The sequence below is a fragment of the Carex rostrata genome, chromosome 22 (genome assembly GCF_964058835.1).
Source record: "Carex rostrata chromosome 22, lpCarRost1.2, whole genome shotgun sequence".
NCBI lineage: Eukaryota > Viridiplantae > Streptophyta > Magnoliopsida > Poales > Cyperaceae > Carex > Carex rostrata.
Window position 1 is genome coordinate 5832060 of NC_135939.1, and position 15168 is coordinate 5847227.

General features: G+C 32.5%; 1 protein-coding gene and 1 long non-coding RNA gene across 2 annotated transcripts; one reads left to right on the forward strand and one right to left on the reverse strand.

The window, feature by feature from the left end:
* Positions 1-1401: 1401 nt before the first annotated feature.
* Positions 1402-5596, forward strand: LOC144573868 (Ras-induced vulval development antagonist protein). The gene is made up of 2 exons (XM_078323641.1): positions 1402-3106; positions 5304-5596. Exon 1 carries the CDS (start codon positions 1505-1507, stop codon positions 3053-3055), a length of 1551 nt encoding a protein of 516 aa, XP_078179767.1. The 5' UTR covers positions 1402-1504; the 3' UTR covers positions 3056-3106; positions 5304-5596.
* On the reverse strand, positions 3118-5297 carry LOC144573869 (uncharacterized). The gene is made up of 2 exons (XR_013518101.1): positions 4367-5297; positions 3118-4263 (listed from the first exon to the last, which is right to left on the reverse strand). It is a non-coding gene; the product is annotated as an uncharacterized LOC144573869 (long non-coding RNA).
* Positions 5597-15168: the final 9572 nt, after the last annotated feature.

Sequence of the window (15168 nt, forward strand, 5' to 3'; positions counted from 1 at the left end):
CACGGCACAGGACACGCGAATAACAGTACGTAATCGACTCACATGCTATAACTGTGTCGTTCCGTAACGGAGGCAGCTCCCTATAATTTAGATAAATTGTGTATCGTATTCGGCATAATTAAAAAAGAAATATGTTATGTTAAAATTTATTTATTTGACAAATATAATAACTAACTAAAAGTACTATAGAATCCAAAGAGTAATTATAGAGATATTATATATAATTTAGATAGTAATGTATCATATAGGTGCATTAATTGTTGGAAAAAAATCAATCATCCATCGAATAGTTTGACATATGACCAAATAATTTATAAATTGCACCAAATTCAATACCCCCCCCCCCCCCCCCCCCCCCCCCCCCCCCCCCCACACACACACACAATTATATAATTTCTCATGAACGCATCTCTTCAGAAGAATATATAACGCGGTTATGAATTACTTTTGATTTTTGAGAACAAGTAACAAGTTGTGGCATCCAAGAATTGTTATAGTTCATTCCATTCCTTATTTAGTTAGTGAAAAAAACATGTCGTGCCATGATTAATACGTTGTGTCTTTGATCTCGTACAGTGATTATGTTAATTTTTCATATGTCATACTGTGTCATGATTAAAATGTCAAGGAATGGTCACACACGTGAGTCACGTCGTGTGTAAACGTGCCGCGATCAAATGGGACTCGCATGACCATTTGATTATATAATTTATGTTAGTTTATTTAATAGTCACCATTTAGTCATTTCTAATGGTCCTAATTACACGTGACTTGGTGACCACGTGTTGTGCCATGGTTAGATCTTTCGCATAACGTACTGTGCTGTGCCAAATTTTCAAAAGATTGTCACAAACATGGAGCACGTAAATAACAGCACGTAACCAACTCGTGTGTCATAACTGTGTCATTCCGTAACGGAGGCAGCTCCGCCGTGTCATTTTTTCCACTCTAGTTATGATGGTATACATAAATATTAGTGAGACTCTTTTCAAAAAAAAAAAATAATAATAATAATAATATTAGTGAGACGGTAAATTTCAATGGCCCGCATTGGATTCTAGGCAAATTAGGATCCAGTTTGCTGTAAACATGCACATCGTTTTAAATACGCCTGGCCCAACAGTCATTTTTATACTGGTGGTCATTCTGTTGGGCCAGCATAGAGAAAAAGCCCATTTAAACAACTGCAGGCCTAGTAATGGTCGATTCATGGACCACGATGACGTCCGATTTTAGCTATGACGGTGGGCTCTTTCCCATGGGCCATAGACCTTTGGAGGTGATACGGTGAATAATCTCTGTAGATGATCACCGAGCAAAATTTAATGCAAAGATCGTCCTTTAATATTACGGCTTTTTCAGGGACTCGCGCTAACTTTTCATGTAGAGCCTTATTTGAACGTGTACTCCGGGTGTACTCTATTCTATTGTTAGTCCCTCTTGAGTCTTGGTTCGAAGATGTATTCTGCTAAATGGACCCAACCAGTGTACCGAGTGTATCACAATGGGTAGAGACAGAGAAGACGCGCGGAGGCACACCTCAAGACTCTCCTCTGTCGTGGAGGTGTCAAAATCAAGATCTAGGGTTTCCCGCTCACCTCGCCGGGGCCCTAGGTCGGAAAGCCCTTCCCCTCGCCGGAAACCTAGAACAAGGTCCCCATCCCCTCGCCGTAACTCTAGACGCGATACGCCTTCACCGCGCTGGAACCTTAGATCGGCCAGCCCGTCCCCTCGACGCCGCTCCCGAAGCCCGTACTATCGTGACTCGCGCCGGGACTGGTCTCCATACCACGAGAAATCCTCTCGCAATGGTAAGCCATCGTTCCGTGAGCTCGACCAGGTTGACAGAAACGTGTCGGGGTCTGAATCCGATGAAGAGTTGAAGGGATTGACTTATTTCGAGTTTAGGAGGCTCAAGAGGCAGAAATTGCGGAAGCAGCTGAAGAATTGCATATGGAATGTTACCCCCAGCCCACCTCGAGGTGGGAGGGGTGGAACTGAGCAGTATGATGATGAGAACGGGTTTTCTGATATACCAGTAAAGGAGCAGAAAGAGAAAGAGAAAGAAAAAGAAAAAGAGAAGGTATCTAAGAAGTCAAAGTCAGAATCAGAAGGGTCAGAATCTGAGTCTGAGGATTCAAGGAAGGATAGGAGAAGAAAACGGAGTAAAAGAGAGAGAAGCAGGAGAAGGAAGAGATACTCTGATTCTAGTGAGGATGCATCAGAGAGTTCTGCAGATGAAGATTCGAGTGGAGAATCAGATCAGAGTTCTTACAATTCTGAGGATGATGGAAAGAGAAAGAGAAAAACTGCAAGGTCTAGGCGGGGAAGTAGCCACAAAAAGTCCAGGAGTAGCAGGAAAAAGGGCAGTAAGAGTAAGACATTATATAGCTCAGATGAGGATAGTGAGTATGAATCGGATGAATCTGACAATTCTGCTCGTGGAAATAAGAAAAATAGGGGTTTGCATAAGAAACCAAAAACAACCAAACATAGTAAAACAGATACAAAATCTGACAAATCTGAGTCAGAGCCAGATGCCACAAAAGGAGAATTGAAGATACCCGAAGCAGTCGACCCAGAGGCGCTGAAATTCCTGGAGTTAATTGAAGCCCAAAAGAAGCCTGTCTTAGACGACGAGCCAATGGTGGGTCCAACACCTCTGCCACGTGCTGAGGGGCACATCAGCTATGGTGGGGCCTTGAGACCTGGAGAAGGTGATGCCATTGCACAGTATGTACAACAGGGTAAGCGTATCCCTCGAAGAGGAGAAGTTGGTCTCTCAGCTGATGAAATTTCAAAATTTGAGAACTTGGGGTATGTGATGAGTGGGAGTCGGCATCAAAGAATGAATGCAATTCGTATTAGAAAAGAAAACCAGGTGTATAGTGCAGAGGATAAGAGGGCCCTGGCTATGTTCAATTATGAAGAGAAGTCAAAGAGGGAGCACAAGGTCATGGCTGATTTGCAGAGGCTGGTGCAGAGGCATATTGGACAGGATACTGATACCGCGCATGACCCATTTGGCACCAAGTCTGATGATGCTGATGTTTGACCATGCAGCGAGGTAAAGCAAAATAGTGGACTGCCTGCTGATTGCTATAAGGTATATTTCTCTTTTGTTTTTTTTAGTGTAGTACCTATTAGCTTTATTGTTTGTGAAAGGTACCTATTTATGTCTTTTAATGTTGATGGTTTATGGTGTTTTGTATTATAGCACAATTTTATGTTTTATGTTTCTGTCAGGTGGTTATATTCAGTCCTAAGATGCGTGTTGATTGTTTATATGATTGTGATATAGGAGCTTGTAATGATAGTTTAGATTGATAGCTTGGTCATGGTGTTATTGTAGTAGACTGGACAAATTCCCTGAACTCTATCAAAAAAATCAATTTCGTCCATGGAATTTGTTTGGATCAAATTTGTTCCTAAGTTTGATTCAATTTGGTCCATTAAGTAGGTCTTAAATTGGTCTCACGTTGAAATTGGATTACCAATTTTAAATCATCAGTGGGTTGTCAAAAGAATCAATTTGGTCCATTAGGGTGGGACATGAGTGGGTTAGCAATTTTATTCCGTGAGTGAGTTATCTCCCTGCAGCAGTTTACTTTAAATTCATCTGATCTAATATGTTTTGAGAATGTATAGCAATACAAAATTACAAATATAGTATGAGGGGTTTCAATTGCCTCTATTTTTCATAATTCAAATAATAGTAGAAGGTTTAAGTGCCTCCATTTTTTCGTCCCTCCACCTTTTAAACTCTAAATACATAAGTTTTGAACTGAAAATGACAAAACAAACTGCTAGATGTGATCTACATTAGTTCCTCCACATGTTCATAAAATTTTATGACATTTTGGCCATTTTTTAAGGGTTCTAAAAACTTGATTTATCGATGTATAGAAATTTAAATATCATTATATTTTTACATGCTTTCAGTGCTAATCAAAATAAATATATAGTTTGATATATCAAAGTTATAGCTTTTGAGTTACTAATGTTTGAGGAATGGAGGCATAGTGGTCTAAAATATAGAGGAATTTAAACCCTCTTTTTGAAAATCAAGTACTCAAATATGAACTAAACCATTTGATGTGCTCTACAACTCTACATCACTTCCCTATATGCATGTACAGTATTGCAACATTTTGGCTTTACTTTCAGTTTTTACACATGTAGAGAAAGTGAAATGCATCATATCTAATTGTTTACTTAGATTTTCATTTTATTATAGAACATTGTGTGGAGGCATTTGCACCCCTATAGGGGAGGAGCAATTATTTATATCTTCCAGCCTAAGCTTAAGCCACTGCTGGACATTTTAAGGAATCCATTTAAATAACCTCGAGTTGTAGGGATTCACTGATAACATATTAACTTGATACATTTGGTAACTGCCAAACATTTCTAATATATTTGAAATCTGGCAGTTGGAGTGTGATCTATGCTTAATTGCTTATCATACACAGAAAAGGTAATTGAATTTGATGCAAGTTCTATTGTTAATCAAATAACTTGATATGCAATGTTTGTATTAAGCGGCTCTTTAATAGAATATCAAATGATATTAAAAATTTTGATAAAAAAAATGATATTAAAATTGCACGAAATTTGATACATAACCAATCTGTTAGGCTAACAACATTTAAAAAATATATATATATATTTTTAAATTTATTTATTTCTATTTGTGAATTGTTGTCAAGGTTGTCAAGTTTATCTACTGTCAATGGATCCCGTGCTATCTTTATTATAGATTCTTCAGCCTAACCTTAGATTAAGCAACCCAAGCATTGGTAGTATTATATAATACTGAAACACCCATTTATACTCATTTTTCTTATATATGACCCAGATGTTTATTAAGAATTACTAAATTACTACTAGCTTTGACCTTCACTTCGCATGATAATTTGAATGAATTAGCATCTTGAATTGTGATTTCTTATGCTTCAGTATTCTCTGAAGTAATGCATTTTTACTGGTTGTTCCTAACCATAGGAAAACTTGTTAACAATTTAGTTGGAATAAGTTGTTCCAATAAATTGTCTATATTATGGAAATAATTATGAGCGCTGGCATTTGCTGGCTTTTGTAATATGTTGGTTATATCCTCTCTATCGGTCGATTGTATTGCCTAATCTGTATACAGGTGATGTGTGTTGGGCACTTTAATTTGTTGAAACTATTTCTTAGTTTAACCAAGGATCCAAATCTTATCCATGTCCTCTACAACTATCATGATAGTATTTAGAGTCTTTTCTTCTCGAGAAATGTAATTAATAAATATTTTGGTGCAGGGTTCTGTTGTTCCATATGCTTTGTGCTACTATTTGTAATCTTCATGGAAATTCAGTACTGATGTACAGACTTAGTGTCTGCCTGAAAAATTTTCAGTGTGCGCTTGAAGATATCTTATTGTACTTCATACTGCCAGAATTTTCTCTATCTAGTTTGATTAAGGCATAGGTAAAGCAAGATACTGTTTCTCATCTTTTTTGTAATTTTATTGAGCAAGTACCCAGTTGTGAGGTGCATCTTGTCTCCAACTTGTTACATTTTAGTAATTGCATCGCTTTCCAGCATTGTGTCATGCAGAATAGACATGATGTTGATGCTTTAACCAGAACTTCCACCAACCACATGTTTTAACCTCAATCGACCAGGAAGCTTGTATAAGAGTCATGGCTCCATATAGTTAGAAGAGGAACCCACATTACTCTCTACATTGCAGTTAAGATAGCTTGGTAATTAGAATAATGACCGCCTGCTACTCGTTCGGGTTGCTTTTTTACTCCATCATCTTGTGCTCTACTCCTTGTGTAAAATAATTCTTAAACCATTAGTAAGGTTCATGGTACTGCAAATAAAATATTGAAGTAGCTAGACATCATAAATTTTTGCACCCTCTTCCTTTTGTTTGTCAAGTAAATGTCGTAGAAATCATTATAGTCAATTTCTTAGGACCTCATTTTTCAAATGTTTTTAGATTATTTTTGGTCTACTTGTTAAAAAATAAATAATCATGTGAGCAATCTGTAATAGTATTTTTTTTTATAATATTCAAACGTGCATTATATTATGGTCAAATATGTATAAGAGTTGGCTCAACAACAAATATGGAAATCCGCGTATTCTGCAATAATTAAGTTTTTTTTTGTAGAATTTTACAAAGTTTGGATTTGTAAGTAAGCTATTTATAGTCATCAAAACGTGTTTTGCTTTTTGTCAAAAATGTGAGATGGTTGCTATTAGTTGTGTTAACTTGGAATAATTAGGTGTATATTATTCTATAATAAATTATGGGTTTTATAGTCAAGTATATATTTTGTCGTTGGTGAAAATTTGTATTGGATGTATTTGAGGGGAGCAGGGCATGTCTGATAGCCATTGGACCCAAATCGGTTCGGTGCATGCTTTCTTCTGTCCAAGTTGTGATTTGTTTCATGATGTCTTCACACCACTTCAACATTTGTGCAGATCAAATGCACATGCATCATGAAGTGAATCAGGTAGAAGGGAGTGGGTATGATATGACATTGGACTGATATGGGTTCGATGGTTACGGTGGGTTCAAAGTCCGGTATGCTTTTCTTATAGGGAGAATTTCTAGTGTGCTCATGTAAACTTCTAAATAACCAATTTCCCCGTGAAAACTTCATAATGTATCCTACACAAACTTAATATTTTATCTAATATATCTTTTTATTTAATTATTGTAAAAACTAAATTAACAAATATACCCTTTCATTTTATCCTATTATAGTTTAGTTGTTGCATGTTGTCCCTCCACCCCACCCCACACCCAAAAAAAAAAAAAACATTGCCCAGTTATAACAAAACATCCCTCAAGATTTTAACCTGTGAGGTTTAGATCCTCTCATTTTCCATTGGCTACCAAAATTATGATAATAATTTTTTAAGCCGTAAAGACTTTGAATTTTATGCCGTCCATAACTAATTTGTCTGCTCATCGATTAATTATGGATATCGTGAACAATAAATACGTCAATAATGCAACAACTTAAAATTTATGATTTTAAAATTATATTGTGAACATAAATACCTACTTTTTTTTGTAAGTAATACATATTTATTAATCTAAGTTATATGTTGGTTAACATGTCATAATTATTAATGTCATAAAAAATGATTTTGACATATCTAAACAATTGATTTGGACATATCTAATAGATAACATACTTGACTTATTTTCCATTATGATCATCTAGGAGTATGTAAGGTTCGTACCACAAAAATCAATATAATTATAAAATGTGCACAATATATGATTAATACATATATTTGTCTAATTAATAATAAGGTATTTGTTTCCAAGATTAACTATATATTATAATTGAGTGAGGCCTCAGCGAGGGAAAAAGAGAGAGGCGGGTCCAAGGGACAGTGAGAGAGAGGGAGAGTAAAAAGGGGCTTGTTATTGGGTGGTCGGCTTTAAGATCCGTGCTGATCAGATTGAATGGTCGGGATATCATAATCTTTAAATTCTATGAATTGATCAATTACAACGAGTATAATTACGTTTAATCGAACAATTATTACGATATTGGTGCTTAATAAATGAACACGAATTTTCTGGATATTCAAAGTTTTTAAATTTATCATTTATTTAATAACTTAAACATTTGTTTTGAACGGGCGTCCCATTTAGATTTAGGGTATGTTTGAATGTATCAAGAATATGAGCTATTTTAGAATAGGGGTATTCGAAATAGCAATGTGCATCCAAACAACATTTTTGCTATTCGGAACAAGTTAGAATAACTTTTATTTTCTATTCTTTGTAAATGTTAAAATAGTTACTATTCAGAAAGTGTGAAGAGAGGAAAAAAATTCTTTTTTCTCAGATTTTAGCCAATACAGTCCTGAAATGATAAAATTGATATCACTTATGTAATCTCCACGTCGTGATAAATTTTTTGAGACCCCACTTGCCTATCTTTTTTTTAATTAGTACATTGTTAACACTAAATTTTATTAGTCACAGCTATTCACTATTATAAATGTACAATCCAAATAACATTTTTACTAATCTGAATAGCACCAATTTTATACTAATCTAAAAATCAATATTTTTTCTCTATTCTCATCCACTATTCTCAAATTTCACTATTGTTGCTATTCTAGCTTCGATCCAAACGTACCCTAAATTTTTTTTTTAAATTGATTCGCATTATGTTGATCATTATTTAATTAACAAAATTTTAAATTACACGTAATTTATAATTCGAACGTTAATTATTATTTTAAAATCTTCGGGTTATAACAACTCCAATTGAATGTTTTTGTTTCACTCTAGTAGTGTCTCCATATGGCAAGAGAAAATGGTAGCTGCAACCATCTTAATACAACACTCCAATTGAAGATCTTTGCAGCACTCTAGTAGTGTCTCCTACAAACAAATCGAATCGAATTGAATTTTACCCAGTTTGAGTTTGAATTTGAACCAATTTCGAACCGAACTGGTTTGAAATTGAAAATGTGTTTCGAACTGAAAAGAAGAATTCAAGTTCGATTCGGTGCGATTTGAACTAGTTTGATTTGGTTCATTAATAGTTCAAATTGAGACGAATCGGAGGAGAATCATCATTCCTTTGATCTTGCTTTCATAACTTGATAGCAACGAAGAATAGAGAGCGAGAATGAGGGTGAGGGAGAGAGGTAGTGAACTAGTAATATTCTCTAATGAACATTCGCGAACCAATTTCAAACTGAGTCAGACTTAGTTCGAGTTCGAGTTTGAACCAATTTATAACCGAGTTAGTTTGATTCGTTTCATAACGAACTTCAATCGAGCGAATTAATTGTGAACTTTTTCGAATCAAACTCAATCGAATCACAAGCTAATTGCTTTAATTTCTTTCTTCCTTTAATTTGGATTTATTTTATTTCCCTGAAAGGGGCAGTTGTTGTGCCTAAATGGTCTTCATTTACTTTATACAAAATCAAGCTATAACAAAAACTAATTAAGTTCGTGAGCTCGAATCAAATTGAGCTAATCTTGTTATCTTTAGTTCTATGACCGATGATGTCAAATATAAACTTCGCATTAGATTTATGTTAGTGTAAACCAATTCTGCGTGTAGTATACATACTTGATGTGAAAAGATCCATTAATCAAGCATTCAACTCAAATCAGATGGTTGAAATGGCCACTGGACTCCTGATTTTTTTATTAATAGAAAAATAAATAAAAAATCAAGAAAAGTAGACTATTTCAGGGAATTTGAGGATATTAATAAAAAAAAATCGGTATTGTGTTTAACCCAAAAGTTTAAATAGCGTTTATTGCGTCATAACAGAACAACTAAAAAAACAACGCTACGTTCATATATCGCCGCTATAGCACAGAATAATGTACTATAGCTTTTATGATCTGAAAATACTATAGTCTGCTATTTAGAACCTTGATTTAATATGTCTTAAATGTGGGTATAATAAGAGCAAGCTATGAAGCCAGTAATAATAATAAAAAAATCAGAAAGCACGAGATTTAGACGATATAATTATGAACTCATATTTCAATTGGTTTCAGTGCCAAAATCAGTGTCTGCGTTAGCTTGGTTCTGGTTCGAATTTTTTTCATAAACCATAATTGAAAAATGGATTTTTAGGGAACCAATATGATTGCAACTTTTTTTTCAAAAACCATAAGAACCGTGGGAACCTCACGGTCTGGTATTTTTTTTTTCCAGACCGTGTGCTTCTCACGGTCTTGCCAAAATTTTTATTTTTTTTTTATTTTTTTTTTTAAAAAAACAGATTTTTTTATTAAAAAAAACAGATTTTTTTTTCAGACCGTGGGGTTCCCACGGTCTCAAATTTTTTTTTTTTTTTTTTTTTTTTTTTTTATAAAACAGAATTTTTTTTAATTTTTTAATTTTTTGTATTAAAATATTAGAAATTTGAATATGTTTCTTTGAAAATAGATGAAATACAATATAATTTGATTTATTAGAAATACTGCAATAAATAACCCGGATCAATATTTTTCAGGTCGGATTTTTCGCGGCTGTAAGAAAAATTAATATATTTATTTCTGTGTTATTAGAAAAAAATAAAAATGCTTAGATTCTGAGTTATTGATCCCGGTTCAAAAGTCACTTCTAGGTAATCCAGAAAATATTGTGATCTTTCTAGTAAATTTAATTTATGAAAAGTTGTATCTATTTTTGAAAATAATAATAACTTTTAAGTTATTTAATAATTGTTATTCAAAAAGAATTCTCAAAATAGATACAACTTTTCATAAATTAAATTTACTAGAAAGATCACAATATTTTCTGGATTACCTAGAAGTGACTTTTGAACCGGGATCAATAACTCAGAATCTAAGCATTTTTATTTTTTTCTAATAACACAGAAATAAATATATTAATTTTTCTTACAGCCGCGAAAAATCCGACCTGAAAAATATTGATCCGGGTTATTTATTGCAGTATTTCTAATAAATCAAATTATATTGTATTTCATCTATTTTCAAAGAAACATATTCAAATTTCTAATATTTTAATACAAAAAATTAAAAAATTAAAAAAAATTCTGTTTTATAAAAAAAAAAAAAAAAAAAAAAAAAAAAATTTGAGACCGTGGGAACCCCACGGTCTGAAAAAAAAATCTGTTTTTTTTAATAAAAAAATCTGTTTTTTTAAAAAAAAAAATAAAAAAAAAATAAAAATTTTGGCAAGACCGTGAGAAGCACACGGTCTGGAAAAAAAAAATACCAGACCGTGAGGTTCCCACGGTTCTTATGGTTTTTGAAAAAAAAGTTGCAATCATATTGGTTCCCTAAAAATCCATTTTTCAATTATGGTTTATGAAAAAAATTCTGTTTTTAGGTGTGTCAATGATGCATCCATTATTCATGAACTTTATAGATGCAACCAGCTGATAGCCTGATATAGAGGGATGCATTCAATTCCACAACCGTACTGCTGGGAAGCACAAATCTCGTGAAAAAAAAAAATTACTTTTATGATTTTACTAGTTGATGTCGCATATATGACCTCCTTAAAGCATCAATTTATTAAATTAAGCCTCTTTAACATTTTTGTGTTACCTCCTTGACACCTTTTCTAATCCGACTCTAGAACAATACTTTTAATTTAACATAAAATTTATCTCACATGTGTGCTAACAAACCCACAAAAGTTAAAAAGAGAACAAATTTTCATTTGATTACGTGATATAATTAATTCTTTTGAACTATTCAATTCTTCTAAAAAGTTTAAAAAAAAAGATTGAATCTACGTGACTACTTGAGCCTAACAATTTATAACTGTGGTCAAAGCTCGAGGCTTTTATAATAACTAAATATCCTAACATATTTATACACATCTTTATTCAGAGTAGATTCATGATTTCTGTCGGGATGAACAGAAATCAGATTCAAATAACTTATCAAAATAAAAAGTTTTATAAGTTATTTTTAATACTTTTATTTTTTTTTATTTTTTTTTGACCGTTTGACTTTGTACTAAATAGGTTCGAAAATTTTAAATTTTTGCATGTACGTGCATGACACATTATTAGTGAACTATATCGATTTCAACAGTTTAGATTCGTCGTTTGAAGTTAATTCACTATATTTTTAAAATTATGCTCGTCAAACTCTCTTGGTGAGCACATCACATGCTAGCTTTGCTTTCTCTCTATATATATTGTATATTTAGTGTAAACATTTTCACATGCTAATAAGAAATATATAATATGAGATGCATAAATATTTTTTTATTGAGATTTAGACTAAATTACAAATACAAAAGTTATTTAAGTTACATTTCTAATTCCGAAATTTCTGGTGTAATTCGACTTAAATTATTCCAATTACTTAATAATTTTAACAGTTGCCAACTGAGTAAGCTAATAACCAACCATAGTGAGAAATAATTTATTCGAGTTCAGTGAGGTGAGGTCAAAAGTTCGTGATTCGAGAATAATTTGAGTATAATTCAGAAATGATTCGGAATTATTCGAATCAGAGATCTCAGTCCTGCAAGATAGCAAAAAAAATAATTAAAAAATGTTTTGAAAAAAATTGGAAAAAATTCACAAATAATTCGTAAAATTCGGAAAATTTTTGTAAAATTCACGAATTATTCAAGTTTAATTTGGTCAAAGTTCAGTCAACCGAATAATTCAATTTTCGATTCGACATCACCCAAAAAAATTATTCAGATTCAATTCACGAATAATTCGCGAATCTTATAACTTTGTAACCAACCACTGGTTAACTTTTTTTTATTTTAAACAGTCCCGTAGGACCGTTGGTTAACACCAAACAGGTTGGAAATCAAGCCTAGGATTCTCTTTACTTATTTCGCTTGTAATAGCAATACAATATATCATCTAAAATTGTGGCAGGTCCTTCATCTGAAGGGAATCCAGATTCTCTGTGACAAGATGTACTCATTACAAAGTGTGGCGTGTTCTGATTTGAGAAGAAAAGGTGTTGGATTTTTATGTCAGTAATTCGCCATACCTTCTGACAATCACTGCCAGTAACAGAGGTATTCAGGTACTGAGGAATCTGTGATTACGGTGCTACCAAATAAATTCATTATTCAGTATCATTTTCAGAAAATAAAAATTGTATTCATATTTCATGATCCCGTTCTATTGGTACTATTCGATCATTTATTTCCAGCAATTTAATTATTCACGAGCGGGAGGTGGAATTTGGTACCACATCCAAATTTTTTTAAAGATGAGAATATGGGTTGCCAATGTTCCAACTCACACCTTAGACAATACAGAGTGCAAGGGGCCATGCTTCATTCTTCTGTGCCCATCGTTGTTGTTTGTCTTTATGTGCTTGCTTCTTCTTTTTTCCGGTTTCTAAGTACAGTGACAGATTAATTATTCGAGTTCGGTGAGGTGAGGTCAAAAAAATGTGATTTGAGAATAATTCAGGTATAATTTGAAAATAATTCAGAATTATTCAGGTCAGAGATCTTAGTCCTACATAGAGGTGGTAAAAAAGCTCGTGGCTCATAACTCGTCGCTCGATCGTTACTGGACCAAGTTATTAACGAGCCAGCTCGCCACTAGGTTGGTCCAGAATTAACGAGTTCAAGCTAGCTCGGTTATGCATCAATTTGTGAATTTGTATGAATTTGTATGCATTTTATATTGTCTAGCTCGGTTCAGCTCGATCCAAAAAGTTTGTAGAATTTATTTTCTTCTTAAAACAAGATACAGCCAGACCCAGTGAGCCAGTTCGTGAGTTAGCTCGAGCTGGCTTGTCACGAGTTCAAGCTGAGGTTTTAGCTCAGATGCCCTAGGTCCAGCTCGCTCAGCTGTAGCTCGGTCCAAAATTAACAAGCTGAACTAGGGCCTAGCTCGGACCGAGCCAGTTCGTTGACACCCCTAGTCATGTAAGAGGGCAAAAAAAGAAATGTTATGAGAAAAATTCGCGAATAATTCGTAAAATTTGGGATAAATTCGTAAAATTCGTGAATTATTCGGGTTTAATTCGGTTAAAGTTCGGTCAATCGAATAATTTGATGTTCGGTTCGACATCACCAAAAAAACGAATTATTCGCGAATCTTGTGACTATACTTCTAAGAAGCATATTAAGAAGGTATGCATTTTATTCGCGAATAATTCACGAATGAAACATTTATTTGACATTTTCGAACCGAACACTAAATAAAACACGAAAAAACGTATTATACATTTTATTCGTGAATAAAACGCGAAAAAATGCGATGTTTTTTAATTTAACCTTTTTTGTTTTTTTTTCTTTCTTGTAGACTGGTACCAAATTATTTCCGAATTATTCTCAAATCACGAACTTTTAATCTTGTTGAACATAACCCGAATAATTCATTTGTCGCTATGCTAAGAATATACATGAATAATTCGTGTATGTATTATTCAATTTCAGTAAGTTTTTTTAATGGATGGACGAATTAAATATATTTTTGCTTTTTGGTAAATATTTTTATGATTTATTCATGAATTATATGATTTTTAATTTCTACAGATTAAACGATTTTCCGTTGAATAAACATATTAAACTGATTTTAAAATTTCCTCGAGTTATTCACGAAGTTTAATTTGTAAATTTTACGTCTCTTCAGACAAATTAAATAGGTTTCAAATTTTTCCCGATTCATATTATTCCTAAACTATTTACAAAATGTGTTTCCTTTCCTAAAACATCGTAAATTTAATATATTTATATGTACTTTAGAAAATCAATATTTTCTCATTATGTTTGTGTTAACCTTTTTTTTTTATCTCATCAAATTATTCTATGATTCCGAATTTGTCACTATGGTTCTAGGGATAAGTATTATCTATAAATCTCAAATTTATGCAGAAAATATTATTAGCTTATTAGTGTTGATAAATATATCACTACAAAGTTTAAGAAAAAAAATAGTATATATGATTAAAAATAATAATGAAAAATTGTATTAGTAGTGTACCACTTTGTAATATGTATGATTTATACTACAACATGTCTAAGTATTGTAAAATCTTGTAAAACATTGATTGTATCAAAATGAAAAAAATTGAATAAATTATTTACAAGCAAGGTCAATATTGATTTTCTATTGGCCAAAGAGTCACAATTATTACTTATTTTATTAGTCCGACTTACTTATTTAAGAACTATCATTTGTGGACATTATTATTTTTTTGTTTTGTTAGGGAATATAGTTAATCTTTTTAATGTAGATAATTACCATAAATACTGAGAGAATTAAAAAGTTCATTTAGGAGTCATTTAACATTAAATAGCTATTTATAGAGACAAGAAAGTTGCTAACAAAATATGAGAGAAAATAATAGTCCTTTAACCTCAATTTCTCATTAAAATCCTCCAAGAATATTGAATGGGATTTCCTTTAAACTAAAGCAAGTTATAATACAAATAAAATCTAAGTCTTTATACCTATTATATTAATTTTGAAAATCATACTAAATTTTAAAATTTATATATTTTTTGAATTAATTTTGTATAAAGTCAAGTAGTAACTAAAGTAATGAAAAATGAAAGTATTAAATTAACATAAAAAAAAAAATTTCACCAACTTTTTTTTGTAGTAAATTATTTAAAAAAAATTATAAATCATGTATAGAAATTTTGGATTTAAGTCCGCGAAATATTTGGTGAGTTTCATATCATCCTA